We start from the raw sequence: 17,573 nt of genomic DNA, 5'->3' as shown, positions 1-17,573 counted from the left end.
TGGGTTGCCCTGATTCTGTAGTTTGCAAAAACACCCCATATGTGGTCGTAAACTACTGTTTGGCCGAACGGTAGCACATAGAAGGAGGGGAACACCATATGGGTTTTGGAAGGCAGATTTGGCAGGACTGGTTTTGTTTATACCATGTCCCATTTGAAGCCCCCTGTTGCACCCCTAGAATAGAAATTTCAAAAAAGTGACTCCATCTAAGAAAGTACACCCCTCAAGGTATTCAAAACTGGGTTTACAAACTTTGTTAACCCTTTAGGTGTTCCACAAGAGTTAATGGCAGATGGAGAAACAATTTTGAAATTTCTATTTTTTGGAAAATTTTCCAATATAATCAATTTTTTCCAGGAGTAAAACAAGGGTTAACTGCCAAACAACACTCAAAATGGGTTGCCCTGATTCTGTAGTTTGCAAAAACACCCCATATGTGGTCGTAAACTACTGTTTGGCCGAACGGTAGCACATAGAAGGAGGGGAACACCATATGGGTTTTGGAAGGCAGATTTGGCAGGACTGGTTTTGTTTATACCATGTCCCATTTGAAGCCCCCTGTTGCACCCCTAGAATAGAAATTTCAAAAAAGTGACTCCATCTAAGAAAGTACACCCCTCAAGGTATTCAAAACTGGGTTTACAAACTTTGTTAACCCTTTAGGTGTTCCACAAGAGTTAATGGCAGATGGAGAAACAATTTTGAAATTTCTATTTTTTGGAAAATTTTCCAATATAATCAATTTTTTCCAGGAGTAAAACAAGGGTTAACTGCCAAACAACACTCAAAATGGGTTGCCCTGATTCTGTAGTTTGCAAAAACACCCCATATGTGGTCGTAAACTACTGTTTGGCCGAACGGTAGCACATAGAAGGAGGGGAACACCATATGGGTTTTGGAAGGCAGATTTGGCAGGACTGGTTTTGTTTATACCATGTCCCATTTGAAGCCCCCTGTTGCACCCCTAGAATAGAAATTTCAAAAAAGTGACTCCATCTAAGAAAGTACACCCCTCAAGGTATTCAAAACTGGGTTTACAAACTTTGTTAACCCTTTAGGTGTTCCACAAGAGTTAATGGCAGATGGAGAAACAATTTTGAAATTTCTATTTTTTGGAAAATTTTCCAATATAATCAATTTTTTCCAGGAGTAAAACAAGGGTTAACTGCCAAACAACACTCAAAATGGGTTGCCCTGATTCCGTAGTTTGCAAAAACACCCCATATGTGGTCGTAAACTACTGTTTGGCCGAACGGTAGCACATAGAAGGAGGGGAACACCATATGGGTTTTGGAAGGCAGATTTGGCAGGACTGGTTTTGTTTATACCATGTCCCATTTGAAGCCCCCTGTTGCACCCCTAGAATAGAAATTTCAAAAAAGTGACTCCATCTAAGAAAGTACACCCCTCAAGGTATTCAAAACTGGGTTTACAAACTTTGTTAACCCTTTAGGTGTTCCACAAGAGTTAATGGCAGATGGAGAAACAATTTTGAAATTTCTATTTTTTGGAAAATTTTCCAATATAATCAATTTTTTCCAGGAGTAAAACAAGGGTTAACTGCCAAACAACACTCAAAATGGGTTGCCCTGATTCTGTAGTTTGCAGAAACACCCCATATGTGGTCGTAAACTACTATTTGGCTAAACGGCAGGACATAGAAGAAGGGGAACGCCATATGGTTTTTGGAAGGCAGATTTTGCTGGACTGGTTTATTTACACCATGTACCCTTTCAAGCCCCCTGATGCACCCCTAGAGTAGAAACTCCATAAAAGTGACCCCATCTAGGAAACTACGGGATAAGGTGGTTGTTGTTTTGGGACTATTTTAGGGGTAAATTTGATTTTTGGTTGCTCTATATTACTCTTTTTGAGGCAATGTAACAAAAAAATTAAATTCTAAAATTGTTTCTACATTCGCTATTTAGTTTTGTGGAACACCTAAAGGGTTAACATAGTTTGTAAAGTAACTTTTGAATACCTTGAGGGGTGTAGTTTCTTAGATGGGGTCACTTTTTTGGAGTTTCTAGTCTAGGCTACATCAGGGGGGGCTTCTAATGGGACATGGTGTCAAAAAAAAAACTGTCCATCAAAATCTGCCTTCCAGAAACCATATGGAGTTCCCTTCGTTCTATGCCCTGCCGTGCGGCTATATAGCCATTTACGACCACATATGGGGTGTTTCTGCAAACTACAGAATCGGGGCAATAAATATTTAGTGTTGTTTGGCTGTTAACCGTTGCTTTATTACCGGCAAAATGGATTCAAATTGAAATTTTGCCCAAAAATAGGTGTTTTGGCACCGTTTTTATTTTATATTTTTAACACCGTTCATCCGAGGCGTTTGGTCAAAAGTAATTTTTATAGCGACGACTTTTACGCACGCGACGATGCCCAATATGTATGGCTCTCAGACTTTGGAGACACTAAGCAGGCATTCTAAAACTGCGGCCCTCCAGATGTTGTAAAACTACAATTCCCACCATGCCCTGCTGATGGCTGTAGGTTGTCTGGGCATGCTGGGAGTTATAGTTTTACAACATCTGGAGGGCCGCAGTTTGAGGATGCCTGCACTAAAACTAATATTTTTTGGGGAAAGAAAAATTGTTTCCGTGTCTCCAAAGTCTGAGAGCCATAGTGTTTTATGTTCTCTAGTGGACTGTTGGGGATTATAAAAATTTAGTACTCCATGGAAGTGTGATACTCCCTGAAGCAATCGATAATGCAGAGGCCCGGATGATCGGGGCACGTGTCACACTGAGTGGTGGTGTCCTTCCGTATCCCCCTCTTGTGACACACTCTGCATCTTTTTTGGGTTCGTCCCTTCTTTCCAGTATGGGGGACCACACCTGGAAAGTGTTGGCCAGGGACGATCCGGGCGCCTCCAGTTCCCGAGGTACTCCGGCCTGCTCTTTCCCGGTCCGAAAAGATCAGGTCTTTGAGGACTGCCTCATAGAACTGGAGGAATGTCCCTGTGCTGCCAGCGCTTCGGGATAGTACAAAAGAGTTGTACATGGCAACCTGTACCAAGTAGACCGCAACTTTTTTGTACCATGCCCGGGTTTTGCGCATGGCATTATATGGCTTGAGGACTTGATCAGAGAGATCAACTCCTCCCATATACCGATTGTAGGCGACGATACAATCGGGCTTGAGGACCGTTGCCGCGGTACCTCGCACAGAGACGGGGGTGGTGCTGTTACCGTGGATTGTGGACAGCATAAGGACATCCCTCTTGTCCTTATACCTGACCAGCAACAGGCTTCCACTGGTAAGGGCACGGGTCTCACCCCTGGGGATGGGTACCTGGAGGGGGTGGGCAGGGAGGCCGCGTTGATTTTTCCGCACGGTCCCACAAGCGAACGTGGATCTGGCGGCAAGGGACCTGAACAAGGGAATGCTGGTATAAAAGTTGTCCACGTACAAGTGGTAACCCTTATCCAGCAGTGGGTACATAAGGTCCCACACGAGTTTCCCGGTAACACCCAGAGTGGGGGGACATTCTGGTGGTTGAATCCGGGAATCTCGCCCCTCGTACACACGAAATTTGTAAGTGTACCCTGAGGTACTCTCACAAATTTTGTATAGCTTCACGCCATACCTCGCCCGCTTTGTGGGAATGTATTGGCGGAAACTGAGTCTCCCCTTGAACGCAACGAGAGACTCATCAACCGCGACCTCCCTTCCAGGTACGTAGGCCTCCATGAATTTGGCCCCAAAGTGATTGATGACCGGCCGTATCTTGTACAGCCGGTCATAGGCAGGATCACTTCGGGGGGGACATGCTGCATTATCGGAATAATGCAGACATTTCCGGATGGCCTCAAACCGGGAGCGTGTCATGGCCGTACTGTACAGTGGGGTCTGGTAGAGTATGTCCCCACTCCAGTATTGCCTGACACTGGGTTTTTGCACTAGACCCATATGCAGCACGAGGCCCCAAAATGTCCTCATCTCGGCTGCACTGACCGGCGTCCAGCCACCGGGTCTAGCCAAAAATGAGCCCGGGTTTTGAGCGACGAACTGTTGGGCGTACAGATTCGTCTGCTCCACCATCAGATTCACCAGTGGGTTACTGAAAAAAAAACTAAAAAAGTCCATTTCAGTAAACCCCACTGTGGGAATCTGGATTCCTGGATTGCCAGCAAAATCCGGAATCTCGGGCTCAAAGTCCACTGGGGGACACCAGCTAAGTTCATCGGCAGGGGGCTCCGATGGGCTTATTTGGTGGGCCGGGAAACCAGTACGAACCCCAGGGCGGCTCGTACTAGGGTGGGCCACAGGATCCCTAGCATGTGGGGCCCCTGGCTCCGCCTGGCGGCGTCTCCGCTGCCTTGGTGGCTCATCGTCATCCGATGATGATGAGGAGGATGCGGATGACAAAAGGAACGTGGGGTCATCCTCATCCTCACTGGGGCTCTCGGAGTCGGAGGCAATCTGGGCGTATGCCTCCTCCACCGAGAACATCCGGCGGGCCATGGGTGTGTGTGTGTGCGTGTGTATGTGCGTGCGTGTAAACCTTTATTCTATGTGCGTGTGTGTGGGGGCACGGGTGTTCACGTACTAAAAAGTCCAGGCAAAAAAAATGGGCAAATGTTAGAAAAAAAAAAAAAAGTTCAAACTTGCTGATCAGCGGTTCAACGCTGATCAGCGGTCGGTGGGGTGGTGGGGCGGGCGATGCGCTAACAGTGGCCGGACGCTAAGAGTGCCGGACAGTCAGCGCGCGCAGAAAAAAAAAAAAGTGGTGGTGGGGGAAGGGTCTGGTGGGGGGGGGGGGGGGGTTGGTGGGTGGAGGGGGGGGGCTGGTGGGGGGGGGGGGGGGGGGTGGGGGGGGGGGGGGGGGGGGGGGGGTGCGGGGGGGCAAGTGGCAGGGGGGGTCTGGGGTCTGAAAGCTGAAACAAAAAAGTTTAGAATAAATGTGCTTTTTTTTTTTTTTTTTTTCTAACTTTTCCCTTCTTTCCCTGCCTAACGGTGCCTCTCCCTCACTGACCCTAACCTACCTGGGTGGCGATGGGTGCAGGAGGGTGATGTTGCACGATCAGGGTGCTGGACAGGAAGAGGAGGGGAGAGAGGAGCGCAGGAAGTTTGAATCTCGCGCCTCTCTCCCCTGCACCAATCAGCACCCTGGACAGCGGCATTCAGCACCAGGGCCAGCACCGCCTCTCCAAATCCTCGGACTGCGATAGGTGGTGTATAATTACGCCACCGATCGCAGTCTTTTTCCGGTTCATCGGGTCACAGGACACCCGAATGGACCGGAAACGCAGAAAACCGCAGGTCTGAATTGACCTGCGGTTTTCTGCGATCGTCGATGCGGGGGGGTCAAATGACCCCCCCCTGCATTGTTACAGGATGCCGGCTGAATGATTTCAGCCGGCATCCCGTTCCGATTAACCCCCGCGGCGCCGGCATCGCTATTTAAAGCCATGACGTACCGGTACGTCATGTGTCCTTAAGGACTCGGGAAACATGCCGTACCGGTACGTCATGTGTCCTTAAGGGGTTAATCAATCCAGCCTGATCATTGATCCCCACATGCGATCCTGTCACCTGCTCTGCTACCTTGCACCCTACTACCTACATAGGCGTGCGCAGCCTATTGCATTAGGGTGTGCACCCTAAAGCACAAACACAGACGCAGCGCACGCACCTGTGTATGTATGTATGTATGTATATATATATATATTATATACACACACATATATATACACAAATACACTCTGTATACATACAGACCTGCACTATCAATATAATGAAGGGAGAAGAAATCATTTTTAAACTTACCGTATTTTTCGCCCTATAAGACGCTCTATTCGCCCTATAAGGTTTTAGAGAGGGACAATAAGAAAAAAAAAAATCATTACACCTCAGGTCAGACCACCAATCAGACCCCCAATGTCAATAAGACCCCAATAAGACCTCAGATCAGACCCCAATGTGAATGACCCCCAATCAGACCTCAGATAAGAGCCCCAGTGCCTCATATCAGCCCCCAGTGCCTCATATCAGCACCCCAAAAAACAAACACTTTCCTGCTCCGGACGCTGCCGCTCCTCAGTGCTCGTGCTCGGTAATCCTCTTGTACAGTATGCTGTGTGAGCACGCACAGTGTGAGGTCACAGCGCGGCCTCACACTGTGCTCAGCCTTCACAGTGGAGCGCATGAGGACCAGGAAGAGGTGAATATAGCGCTTCCTGGCCCTCTGGTACTAATAACTTGATTAGTATTCGCCCCATAAGACGCAGGGGCAATAAAAATGCATCTTATGGGGTGAAAAAGTGCAGCACGGGGGTGACAGAACCAGTGTTTCCTCTAAGCCTTGGCAGCTGCTGAGCGGGATCGGCTCAGAGCTGGGCACAGCGCCATCAAAGGTGGGCGATAGGAAAACCTAAGATAATTGTCACATCAAAGAGCATACAAACCCCTGCACCATCCCGTACAATACAGTATAACCCCTGCACCATCCCGTACAATATACAGTATAGTCCTCTCTGTTATCACTGGACATTGCTCTCCATATATAAACCATACAGGGGAAAAATCTCATTGATCCAGAGAACTTACATAGAAAAACTAATAACCAAGAGGCTAAACAAAACCCTGTTTCTGACCCTTATGTTAAAACATAACTTTCATTTGATTGCTCTAATACCTAAAGGAAAAAATATTTTTTTTAAAAAGCTGCTGTTTCTCTAGATGACCTTATGTTGATAGTAGTGGTAATAGAGTCTCAAGGGTCTATAAAAGCAGCTACACTATTTTTGCAAACCTTTGAGACTCTATTAACACTACTATCAACATAAGGTCATCTAAAGAAACAGTAGGTTTTTAAAAAAAAAAAAATTCCTTTAGGTGTTCAACCATAACTTTCATTAGATTGCTCTAACACCTAAACGGAAAAAAAAAAAAAAGAATTAAAAAAACCTGCTTCTTCTCTAGATGACCTTATGTTAATAGTAGTGTTAATAGAGTCTCAAAGGTCTATAAAAATAGTGTAGCTGCTTGTATAGACCCCTGAGACTCTATTACCACTACTATAAGGTCATCTAGAGAAACAGCAGCTTTTTAAAATGATTTTATTCCATTAGGTATCAGAGCAATCAAATGAAAGTTATGTTTTAACATAAGGGTCAGAAGCAGGGTTTTTTTTAGCCTCTGTCTTGGCTATTAGTTTTTCCATTCATAAAGCTCCACATGGAGCTCCCACCCAGCAGTAGTTAGAAGCCTGCAGGGCACTTCACCTGGGCACATGGTGATGGCTCCATTCCTATGCTGTCCCTGGCACTTCACCAGCAGCAGGGGCGGCGCGCTTCCTGTCTTCATAATATCTGAAAAGGAAAGTTACTGCTGCTGTGTTCAGCTCCCGAGAGAAGGAGGTGTGAGAGGATCAGCCAATGGCACAGCAGCCAGCTGATACTGGCCAATCAGCAGCCTCCTCCCTTATAATAGAGCTCTGTAATGTACAGAGCTCTGTTATTGGAGATTTCAGGCATCAGCTGTATTGCTCTGCTGCCTGCAGTGCCGCACATTGTAAACCTCAAGTCGGCTTGATTAGGGTGTGCCCAGGCACACCCGGCACACCCCGTGCGCACGCCTATGACTACCTATTCATTCAACAACAAGGGCACCCCAGCCACCGCCAGGCAGGAGACTCCAAAGTCCAGGGTATGCCCCAAGGGTAAGGTTGCACCCCTCCAAGAACTGCACTCTATTAGAAGATATAGCTGTAAGAAATCGGGTTGGCAGTGAAAAGTGAAAGTAAAAGCAGGTTTCACTGCTTTCACTACTGACCCGATTTCTAACAGCTATATCTCCCAATGTAGTGCAGATTCTGGACTTGTTTGAAACCTTGGAATGTCAGTTTTTTATAAACAAGACCAGGTCTATATCTCTAGCTGCTACCTGTCACGGCCTATGGTGTGTGCTGTGACACTGTTGCTTAGAGCATGCGGTGGCAGTGTCTCGGCCTTCTGGGTGATTGCCGTGACATGGTTGCCACGCATGCTGTTGCCGGCGGCAACGTGTAGCTTCCTATGCTTGTGTGTGCACTTCCCCTTTAAGTGGCTTCCTTCCCTTGTCTGGTGTTGGAAGGGTTAACTCCCTTCCTAGTGTTTTGTTAACACTGGGTTTATGTGTGTGTGGGTGTGGCTGCTTGGGCTATTTAGCCTCTGCTGGATGCCTGAAGCTGGGGGGTACTCCAGCCATGGTGTATGCTGGAGCTATCCTCCTGGTCTTCATATTCCATCTGTCCAGTGAGGGCCACCCTTGTGGTCATAGATGCTAGATGTTTTTTTGGTGTCTCACGTTTATTGCAGCTATGGGTGTCCTGGGTTCCTGTGTGGTTTGTGGTGTGTGTTGTGTCCTTTTAATGTTGGTGTGGACACCAGCACTTGTGCACGGGTTCCAGTCAGTGTGTCTGTGGCAGGTAAGTGTGTTACTGGTCTCGCTTACCTGCCATCTCTATAGCTGTATGTGTTCCCCTCTCCTTGCAGCTAGGCCTCAGATAGAGACTCATGTTCCTCCATTACTGGGATAAACAGGTTGTCTCTCCCCTGCTCCTATGTGAGGGATTACCAGGGGCGACTTAGGGTTTCTAGGAATCCGGAGTATGAGTCGTCCTACCATAGGGGTCCGCTCATACAGTGAGGAGTCAGGGAGAGGATTAGGGACGCGGTAGGAGGTGACCTGCTCCCTTATTTCTCCTTTTGGCCAGGCTGATCCCCTTTACCCTCTGACACCGCACGGTGGGGGGGTTTCCCCCACTCCCTGCCGTGACACTACCAATCCCAAGAAAAAGCAGACCACCCCACTCCCCCTGCTGCCCAAGCAGAGATCAGGCAAAACTGTTACGTGGTTAAAGGTGTTCACCGGGCTTTTAACATTGATTCCCTAACCTCAGGATAGGTCATCAATAGTAAATTTGGTGGGGGTTCGACAGCCAACACTGTATCAAACACCACGGATCCCATGTGGTCATGGAACAATTGAAGAAAAGAAGGTGTTACAGCAGCATCTCCAACGATCTCCTTCCGCCATGATAACTTCTTTGAGGTAATATCATAGGTGCAATCATTAACTATGCAAAGTAAGCATCGAGATTTCTGCCCAATGGGATAGTCTTTTGGACAGAAGGTATCTACCCACACATTGATGATTGTAGTGGACTGTTGGGGGGCGGTATATGTGTTTTACTATTTATATGTGGAATTAATTGATTTGTATTGTATGCTTGACAAAGGCTGAGGACAGCCGAAACGTTGCATTGTCTGGTTGCACATATGCTTTGAAGTACCCATAAAGGGGATCATTGGAGATGCTGCTGTAACACCTTCTTTTCTTCAATTGTTCCATGACCACGTGGAATCCGTGGTGTTTGATACAGCTGCTGCGTTCCTCAATTGCTCTAAGATACCGTAGTGTGCTGCTTCTAATTATCCTGATTGCACTATCCTCAGGATAGGTCATCAATATTAAATGCCTGGAGAACCTATTTAAGGCAGACATTTTAGTGCATTATAGGACATGCCCCATTTTCAGAGAAACAATGCCCATTTCCAACTAAGATACACCCTTTGTTGAGTATGGCTAAAAAACACTAAGGCTCTGATCTATCAAGGCCAGCATGTGCTACGTCAGTCTTGATAGGGTCTGCCATAGTGGACATGTAATTTATGACAAAGTGCAAGCCTTGTTATAAATTACCTGCCTTCTCCAGCTCTCTGTGCCCCAGAGTGCTCCTAGCTGCCGTATATTTCAGTCATTATTCACACCAGTTTCAGGTGCAAATAAAAATTAATTAGCAGGGGCCTATGACCCCCCTCTAGCAATGCCTTCGCTCCACCACCACACACCCTTTTTGTAGGGCGGTATATAATGCTAATTGTGACTAGAAAAGTTGCAACTTTTCTATGCCAAAAAGAGGCATGAGGGGAATGATACATTTCCCCTCTAGATCAGCGGTTCATAACCTAGGGGTCGCGACCCCTTTGGGGGTCGATCGGCCCTTTCCGGGGGGTCGTCTGAGGCTTCCTATTGTGGGTCCAGGCCCGTCGCTAACAGACAGGCAAAACAAGCAATTGCTTGGGGCCCCGAGCTGGTTGGGGCCCCGAGCTGGCCCGGGGCCAAGCAGAGCCGGTGCTTGTTTTGCGGCTGAGTAACTCAGAAGATCCGATGGTATATTCTAACCCCCAGGCGTTCCCATGGTGACGGGGACGCTTGCCTGGGGGTTAGAATATACCATCGGATCTGAGTTTTACGAGCTCAGTGAGATCGTAAAAACTCAAATCCGATGGTATATTCTAATCCCCAGGCGTTCCCATGGTGACAGGGACGCTTGCCTGGGGGATAGAATATACAGGGCCACGCGGCTCACAGCAGTATATTTATAAACTAATCAGTAACTACTTTAACTTTAATCATTGCTCATTGCTGAGCTCTTTACTTGGATTATAATTTATTTGGATATGGGATATCTTACTTTGTCTTAGCTCCGGTAATAGCAGGCAGTGCGGGGGGCGGCGCTCACTCACTTCGGTAATAGCACTGTTTAGGGTGGAGATCTGTGGATGGCACTGTTTAGGGGAGGGGGGATCTGTGGATGGCACTATAGGTGGATCTGTGGATGGCACTGCCATCCACAGATCCCCCTACAGTGCCATCCACAGATCTCCCTCCCCGACGCTCACAGCAGTATATTTATAAACTAATCAGTAACTACTTTAACTTTAATCATTTCTCATTGATGAGCTCTTTACTTGGATTATAATTTATTTGGATATGGGATATCTTACTTTGTCTTAGCTCCGGTAATAGCAGGCAGTGCAGGGGGCGGCGCAGGCGCTTGACGTCAGTGAGTGAGCGCCGCCCCCCGCACTGCCTGCTATTACCGGAGCTAAGACAAAGTAAGATATCCCATATCCAAATAAATTATAATCCAAGTAAAGAGCTCAGCAATGAGCAATGATTAAAGTTAAAGTAGTTACTGATTAGTTTATAAATATACTGCTGTGAGCGTCGGGGAGGGAGATCTGTGGATGGCACTGTAGGGGGATCTGTGGATGGCAGTGCCATCCACAGATCCGCCTATAGTGCCATCCACAGATCCCCCCTCCCCTAAACAGTGCCATCCACAGATCTCCACCCTAAACAGTGCCATCCACAGATCCCCCCCTAAACACTGCCATCCACAGATCCCCCCCTAAACAGTGCCATCCACAGATCCCCCCTCCCCTAAACAGTGCCATCATGGCACTGTTTAGGGGAGGGGGGATCTGTGGATGGCACTGTTTAGGGGGGATCTGTGGATGGCACTGTTTAGGGGGGAGATCTGTGGATGGCACTGTTTAGGGGAGGGGGGATCTGTGGATGGCACTGTTTAGGGTGGAGATCTGTGGATGGCACTGTTTAGGGGAGGGGGATCTGTGGATGGCACTGTTTAGGGGAGGGGGATCTGTGGATGGCACTGTTTAGGGTGGAGATCTGTGGATGGCACTGTTTAGGGGAGGGGGATCTGTGGATGGCACTGTTTAGGGGAGGGGGGATCTGTGGATGGCACTGTTTAGGGGAGGGGGGATCTGTGGATGGCACTGTTTAGGGGAGGGGGGATCTGTGGATGGCACTGTTTAGGGTGGAGAGCTGTGGATGGCACTGTTTAGGGGAGGGGGATCTGTGGATGGCACTGTTTAGGGGAGGGGGATCTGTGGATGGCACTGTTTAGGGGAGGGGGATCTGTGGATGGCACTGTTTAGGGTGGAGATCTGTGGATGGCACTGTTTAGGGGAGGGGGATCTGTGGATGGCACTGTTTAGGGGAGGGGGATCTGTGGATGGCACTGTTTAGGGGGGATCTGTGGATGGCACTGTTTAGGGGAGGGGGATCTGTGGATGGCACTGTTTAGGGGGGATCTGTGGATGGCACTGTTTAGGGGGGGATCTGTGGATGTCTTTGTGATTAATTACTCTGCTTTAATTATGTTCAATTTGTAGCAATAAAAATACATCCTGCATATCAGATATTTACATTACAATTCATAACAGTAGCAAAATTAGTTATGACGTAGCAAGGAAAAAAATGTAATGGTTGGGGGTCACCACAACATGAGGAACTGTATTAAGGGGTCACGGCTTTAGAAAGGTTGAGAACCACTGCTCTAGATGCACTGTTTTGCACCAAAATACATAATACAAAGACATAATACAAACGTTCAGTCAATAGTAAATCTGAGCCAATGTGAATGGTCACAGACACTTTAGAGCAAATAGTTTTTTATTGAAGTTTTGATTATACAAAGACACAGAAAGAAAATCAACAACAGTAAATCTGTACACAGTGCAATGTTACAGCAGAAAAAACTGTAGGTACATCTATCGGGCTGACTGATTTTGGTATCAGAGTATTCATATAGTACGCCGGGTTGACCTTTATTTACTAAGGGTGGTCGCGTACGGGGAGGCAAACCACGCTTTCCACTTGGTTAAGAAGTCAGAATGAGAAAGGTTTTTATACGCTATCATCTTTTCATAAGCGCAGGTATTATTTATTAGGTCCACAACCTCCTGGAAGTTCGGAATGTTTGGAAATTTCCAGTAGCGGGTGAGTACTAATTTGGTGGATAGTAAGACATGCGCCATAATATAACGGACAGATACTGGGTAATCTGCTATGTTATGGAAAAGCAGAGCTAAGCCAGGTGTAGGGGAGAGTGTTTTACCTGTAACAGAGGTTAGTAGATTATAGCTATCTTTCCATATTGAAGTGATCACAGGGCAGGACCAGAGAATATGGTATAAAGTTCCCCTTCCCCCACATCCCCTCCAACACATATGGGATGAGCCCGGGTACAAAATGCATAACCTATCAGGTGGGTCACAGACACTTTAGTGTTTCATAGCGCAGTTCCGAGTCATGAATCAGATGAATTGCTAGCATTGGTGTGCATACTAATTCAGGATCTGCTTGGGTTAATTTCCACATTTTCTCCTCATCTGCGCCATCAGATGCAGAAGAATTTAACTGGGATGTGAGTGTAGGGTGTTTCTCTACAAAATTTAGGCAAAAGCATATATATTGTATCTGACAAAGTGCATTAATGAGGTTGTATTAACAACAACCAAGGGCAGACTGGGCATAGACCCTATAGGGAACTTTTCAAGTGGGCAGATGCCATTGAGATTGCTTGAGCCTTCTCATGGCCACCAGCCAGGTAGGTAATGATATAACGCTCCCAGAGTTAACACTGGAAGTGTTAATTACTTATGTACCTGGCCAGCTGCTACAGGTGCTATCCTAGCTCCTGAATTCAACTGTATTGCCATCCTGAGGCTACTTGTGTTGGCCCTGCCTTATGTCAGTTTGGACCCACCTACAACATGGAGCTACTTTTAGTTTTTTCCAGGGCTACTTTATATTCCCAGCCTGCCCCTGACAACAAGGGCATATCTCTTAATAGAGGTGTGGGAAATAGTGGCATGAACATATGAATCAGCACCATGTAATATTATACCATACCTACATATTACCGCCTTTTCTTTCTACTTATCAACCTTTGATGTGTAGTTCAAGCATGTGTCCACCTTCCGCGTAATTACTTTTTGGTACATAGGAGGTGTCATCTAAATCTGTTTTTCACAAGACCTCTATTTGAATTTTAGTCTGTGAGCACGCCACTTAATGTAGTTCTATTAGAGGACGAGAGCCTCCATGGCCACTGAGATAGAAAGTGATGTCATCGCTGAGACAGTGACTTCTTTTGCTAGACTTATCATAACCTTAGTTGTCAGCCAGATGTTTGTCCAGCCACAAAATACATATCTACATGCTGCTCGGTATGTACATGTTTTCTACCAATGGATAGGAGCATAGGTTGAAAATCAACCATATACAAGTCTGTATTGTGTACTTTTTTTCTCTTTTTTTGTGATTTTTCTCCATAGCTGATCAGTTAGACAACTGGTCTTCTCTAACTCACTGGGGGAGATGTATCAAAACTGGTGTAAAGGAAAACTGGCTAAGGGCTCTTTCACACCTGCGTTATTGTCTTCCGGCATAGAGTTCCGTCGTCGGGACTCTATGCCGGAAGAATACTGATCAGGATTATCCTAATGCATTCTGAATGGAGAGTAATCCGTTCAGGATGCATCAGGATGTCTTCAGTTCCGGTACGGAACGTTTGTTGGCCGGAGAAAATACCGCAGCATGCTGCGCTTTTTGCTCCGGCCAAAAATCCGGAACACTTGCCGCAAGGCCGGATCCGGAATTAATGCCCATTGGAAGGCATTGATCCGGATCCGGCCTTAAGCTAAACGTCGTTTCGGCGCATTGCCGGAGCCGACATTTAGCTTTTTCAGAGTGGTTACCATGGCTGCCGGGACGCTAAAGTCCTGACAGCCATGGTAAGTGTAGCGGGGAGCGGGGGAGCAGTGTACTTACCGTCCGTGCGGCTCCCCGGGCGCTCCAGAGTGACGTCAGAGCGCCCCAAGCGCATGGATCACGTGATCGCATGGATCACGTCATCCATGCGCATGGGGCGCTCTGACGTCATTCTGGAGCGCCCCGGGAGCCGCACGGACTGTAAGTATACCGCTCCCCCGCTCCCCGCTCCTACTATGGCAACCAGGACTTTAATAGCGTCCTGGGTGCCATAGTAACACTGAAAGCATTTGGAAGACGGTTCCGTCTTCAAATGCTTTCAGTACACTTGCGTTTTTCCGGATCCGGAGTGTAATTCCGGCAAGTGGAGTACACGCCGGATCCGGACAACGCAAGTGTGAAAGAGGCCTAAGGCTACTTTCACATTAGCGTTTTTCTTTTCCGGCATAGAGTTCCATCACAGGGTCTCTATAACGGAAAATAACTGATCAGGCATATCCCCATGGATTCTGAATGGAGAGTAATCCGTTCAGGATGCATCAGGATGTCTTCAGTTCAGTCATTTTGACTGATCAGACAAAAGAAAAAACCGTAGCATGCTACGGTTTTATCTCCAGCGAAAAAAAGTGAAGACTTGCCTGAATGCCATAGGAATGTCGGCATTCAAAATACTGGAATGCCGGATCCGTCCTTCTGGTCTGCGCATGCACAGACCTTTAAAAATGAGAAAAAAAATAATACCGGATCCGTTTTGCCTGATGACACCGGAAAAACGTATCCGGTATTGCAATGCATTTTTCAGACTGATCAGGCATTTTTCTGACTAATCAGGATCCTGATCAGTCTGAAAAATGCCTGATCAGTCAGAAAAAATGACATGCGTTTGCATACAGTTTGCCTGATCAGGCAGGCAGTTCAGGCAACGGAACTGCCTGCCGGAATCAAACAACGCAAGTGTGAAAGTACCCTTAGTTGCCCATAGCAACTAATCAGATTCCACCTTTCATTTTCCAGAGCTATTTTGGAAAATGAAAGGTGGAATCTGATTGGTTGCTATGGACAAGTAAGCCAGTTCTACTTTACACCAGTTTAATAAAGGACCCCATATATGTAGAGAATACATGCAAAAATAATCCTCCCTTTAAAGTATATCATCCTTTTCTTTTGATCCTGCAAGGCTCATATTGCCTACAAAACGATATTTTTCCGAGGATATCAACCATCTCCATTTTTCTCTAAGCTCAGATCCTGTGTCTGGCTGCGAGGCATCTGACTACAGCAGGAGTCCTCTCCCACTGCTCTAAAAAACACACAAAAATATTCTCCATCCATCTACAAGTCACAAATAGATGGAATCAGGAATACAGGAGGAAGGGATTAGGAGGAAGTTCAAGATTTCTGCAGGTTTGTTTCACAAACGTGGTGAAAAACCTGCAGACTGAGAAACGCTGATGGCAAGTTTATCTCCTGTTCACTTTTATCCTTCATTTCTAGGTTTAGTGTTCCTTTAACACAACTGACACATCAACATATTACGTGCTCTTTGATGCGGTCAAGCTGAGGGAAGCTTACATGCTCTGTGCATTCAAACGGCAGCAGACGTCAGGATCATTGATTGCTGTGACAGAATGAAAAATACTGTTACACTTCACCATATACAAGGTTTATATATAAAATATATTTCTTCTTGACAGCTAATCCTGTTTTTGTACCGCTGATGCTCAGCTGTGGACTAAAGAACATGTATACATATAAATTACCATGTGCCTAAAGATGCTGGTATCAGAGTAAGGGTATTTTCAGCAATTTTTACAGAATTTCTTATAACTCTCAGCTCATGCTATATTATTACAGCTACTTTCTCCCAAACGTCAAGTAACATTGTTGGGAATAAAGACCTGAGAAGATGATCCCAGCGGATGTAACCTCTCATGATGGCATTGCAAATTTAATGAAGGAGAATGCTAATCCAAATAGGCATATAAGTGTAACTATGGGAGCAATATAAGCAGCAAGCCCCTGAGGAACCGGTACAGATGATGGGAGTGGTAGTGGCCCTGATGAGATGGTGTGTCAGTCCGTTGCTCCCTGGGCATCGGTGCAGTGGAAAGGTTGTTTGAAGAATTAGGCCAGAAGTAAAAGTATAAAAGTCTATTTTTATACTTTTGTTGAACTGCATAAGCAGGGTCTCTCACAGCACGCCATCGCTGCTGAGGTGGGACGCAGTAAAACAGTCATTTGGAATTTCTTAAATGATCCTGAGGGTTATGGAACAAAAAAGTCAAGTGGAAGACCCAAAAAAATTTCATCAGCACTGAGCCGGAGGATCCAATTGGCTGTCCATCAAGACACTGGATGATCCTCGACCCAAATTAGGGCCTTACTGGTGCTGACTGCAGCCCCATAACCATCAGACGGCATCTGAGTCTGAAGGGCTTCAAAAACAAAAAACGTCTTCAAAGACCTCGTCTCCTTGAACGCCACAGAACTGCTCATTTGAACTTTGCAAAAGAGCACCAAAAATGGGACATTCAAAGGTGGAAGAAAGTTTTATTCTCTGATGAAAAAAATTTTAACCTTGATGGTCCTGATGGTTTCCAACGTTACTGGCATGACAAGCAGATCCCACCTGAGATGTTTTCTACGCGCCACAGTGGAGGGGGCGCCATAATGGTCTGGGGTGCTTTTTCCTTCAGTGGAACAATGGAGCTTCAGGAAGTGCAGGGGCGTCAAACGGCCGCTGGCTGTGTCCAGATGTTGCAGAGAGCATTCCTCATGACTGAGGGCCCTCATCTGTGTGGTAATGACTGGGTTTATCAACAGGACCACGCTACAGTACACAATGTCCACAGGACAAGGGACTTCTTCCAGGAGAATAACATCACTCTTTTGGCCCATCCTGCGTGTTCCCCTGATCTAAATCCAATTGAGAACCTTTGGGGATGGATGGCAAGGGAAGTTTACAAAAATGGACAGTAGATGGCCTTCGTGCGGCCGTCTTCACCACTTGGAAAAATGTTCCCACTCACCTCATGGAAACGCTTGCATCAAGCATGCCAAAACGAATTTTAGAAGTGATAAACAATAACGGCGGAGCTACTCATTACTGAGTTCATGTTTGGAAGTTGGATATCTGTTTTGGGGGGGTTTAGTTTTTTTTTGGAGGTGTGGTCCTAAACTTTTGATCAGCTTAAAAACAGCCTGTT

The 17,573-nt window shown here is 46.5% G+C and overlaps 1 protein-coding gene across 2 annotated transcripts in view; it reads left to right on the top strand.

Annotated features, from left to right (window-relative positions):
- Positions 1-17,573, top strand: part of RIMS4 (regulating synaptic membrane exocytosis 4) — a 297,809-nt gene that overhangs the window by 12,441 nt on the left and 267,795 nt on the right. The window contains exon 2 of one of the 2 annotated variants that reach the window (XM_040436444.1): positions 7,371-7,376. The exons of the other annotated variant lie outside the window; for it this stretch is intronic. Within the exon in view, the coding sequence (XP_040292378.1) occupies positions 7,371-7,376 (6 nt within the window). The remainder of the gene's footprint in view (positions 1-7,370; positions 7,377-17,573) is intronic. 2 annotated transcript variants of the gene reach the window in all.

Source organism: Bufo bufo, chromosome 6 (genome assembly GCF_905171765.1).
Source record: "Bufo bufo chromosome 6, aBufBuf1.1, whole genome shotgun sequence".
NCBI lineage: Eukaryota > Metazoa > Chordata > Amphibia > Anura > Bufonidae > Bufo > Bufo bufo.
This window is presented reverse-complemented; position numbering and strand designations above follow the sequence as displayed.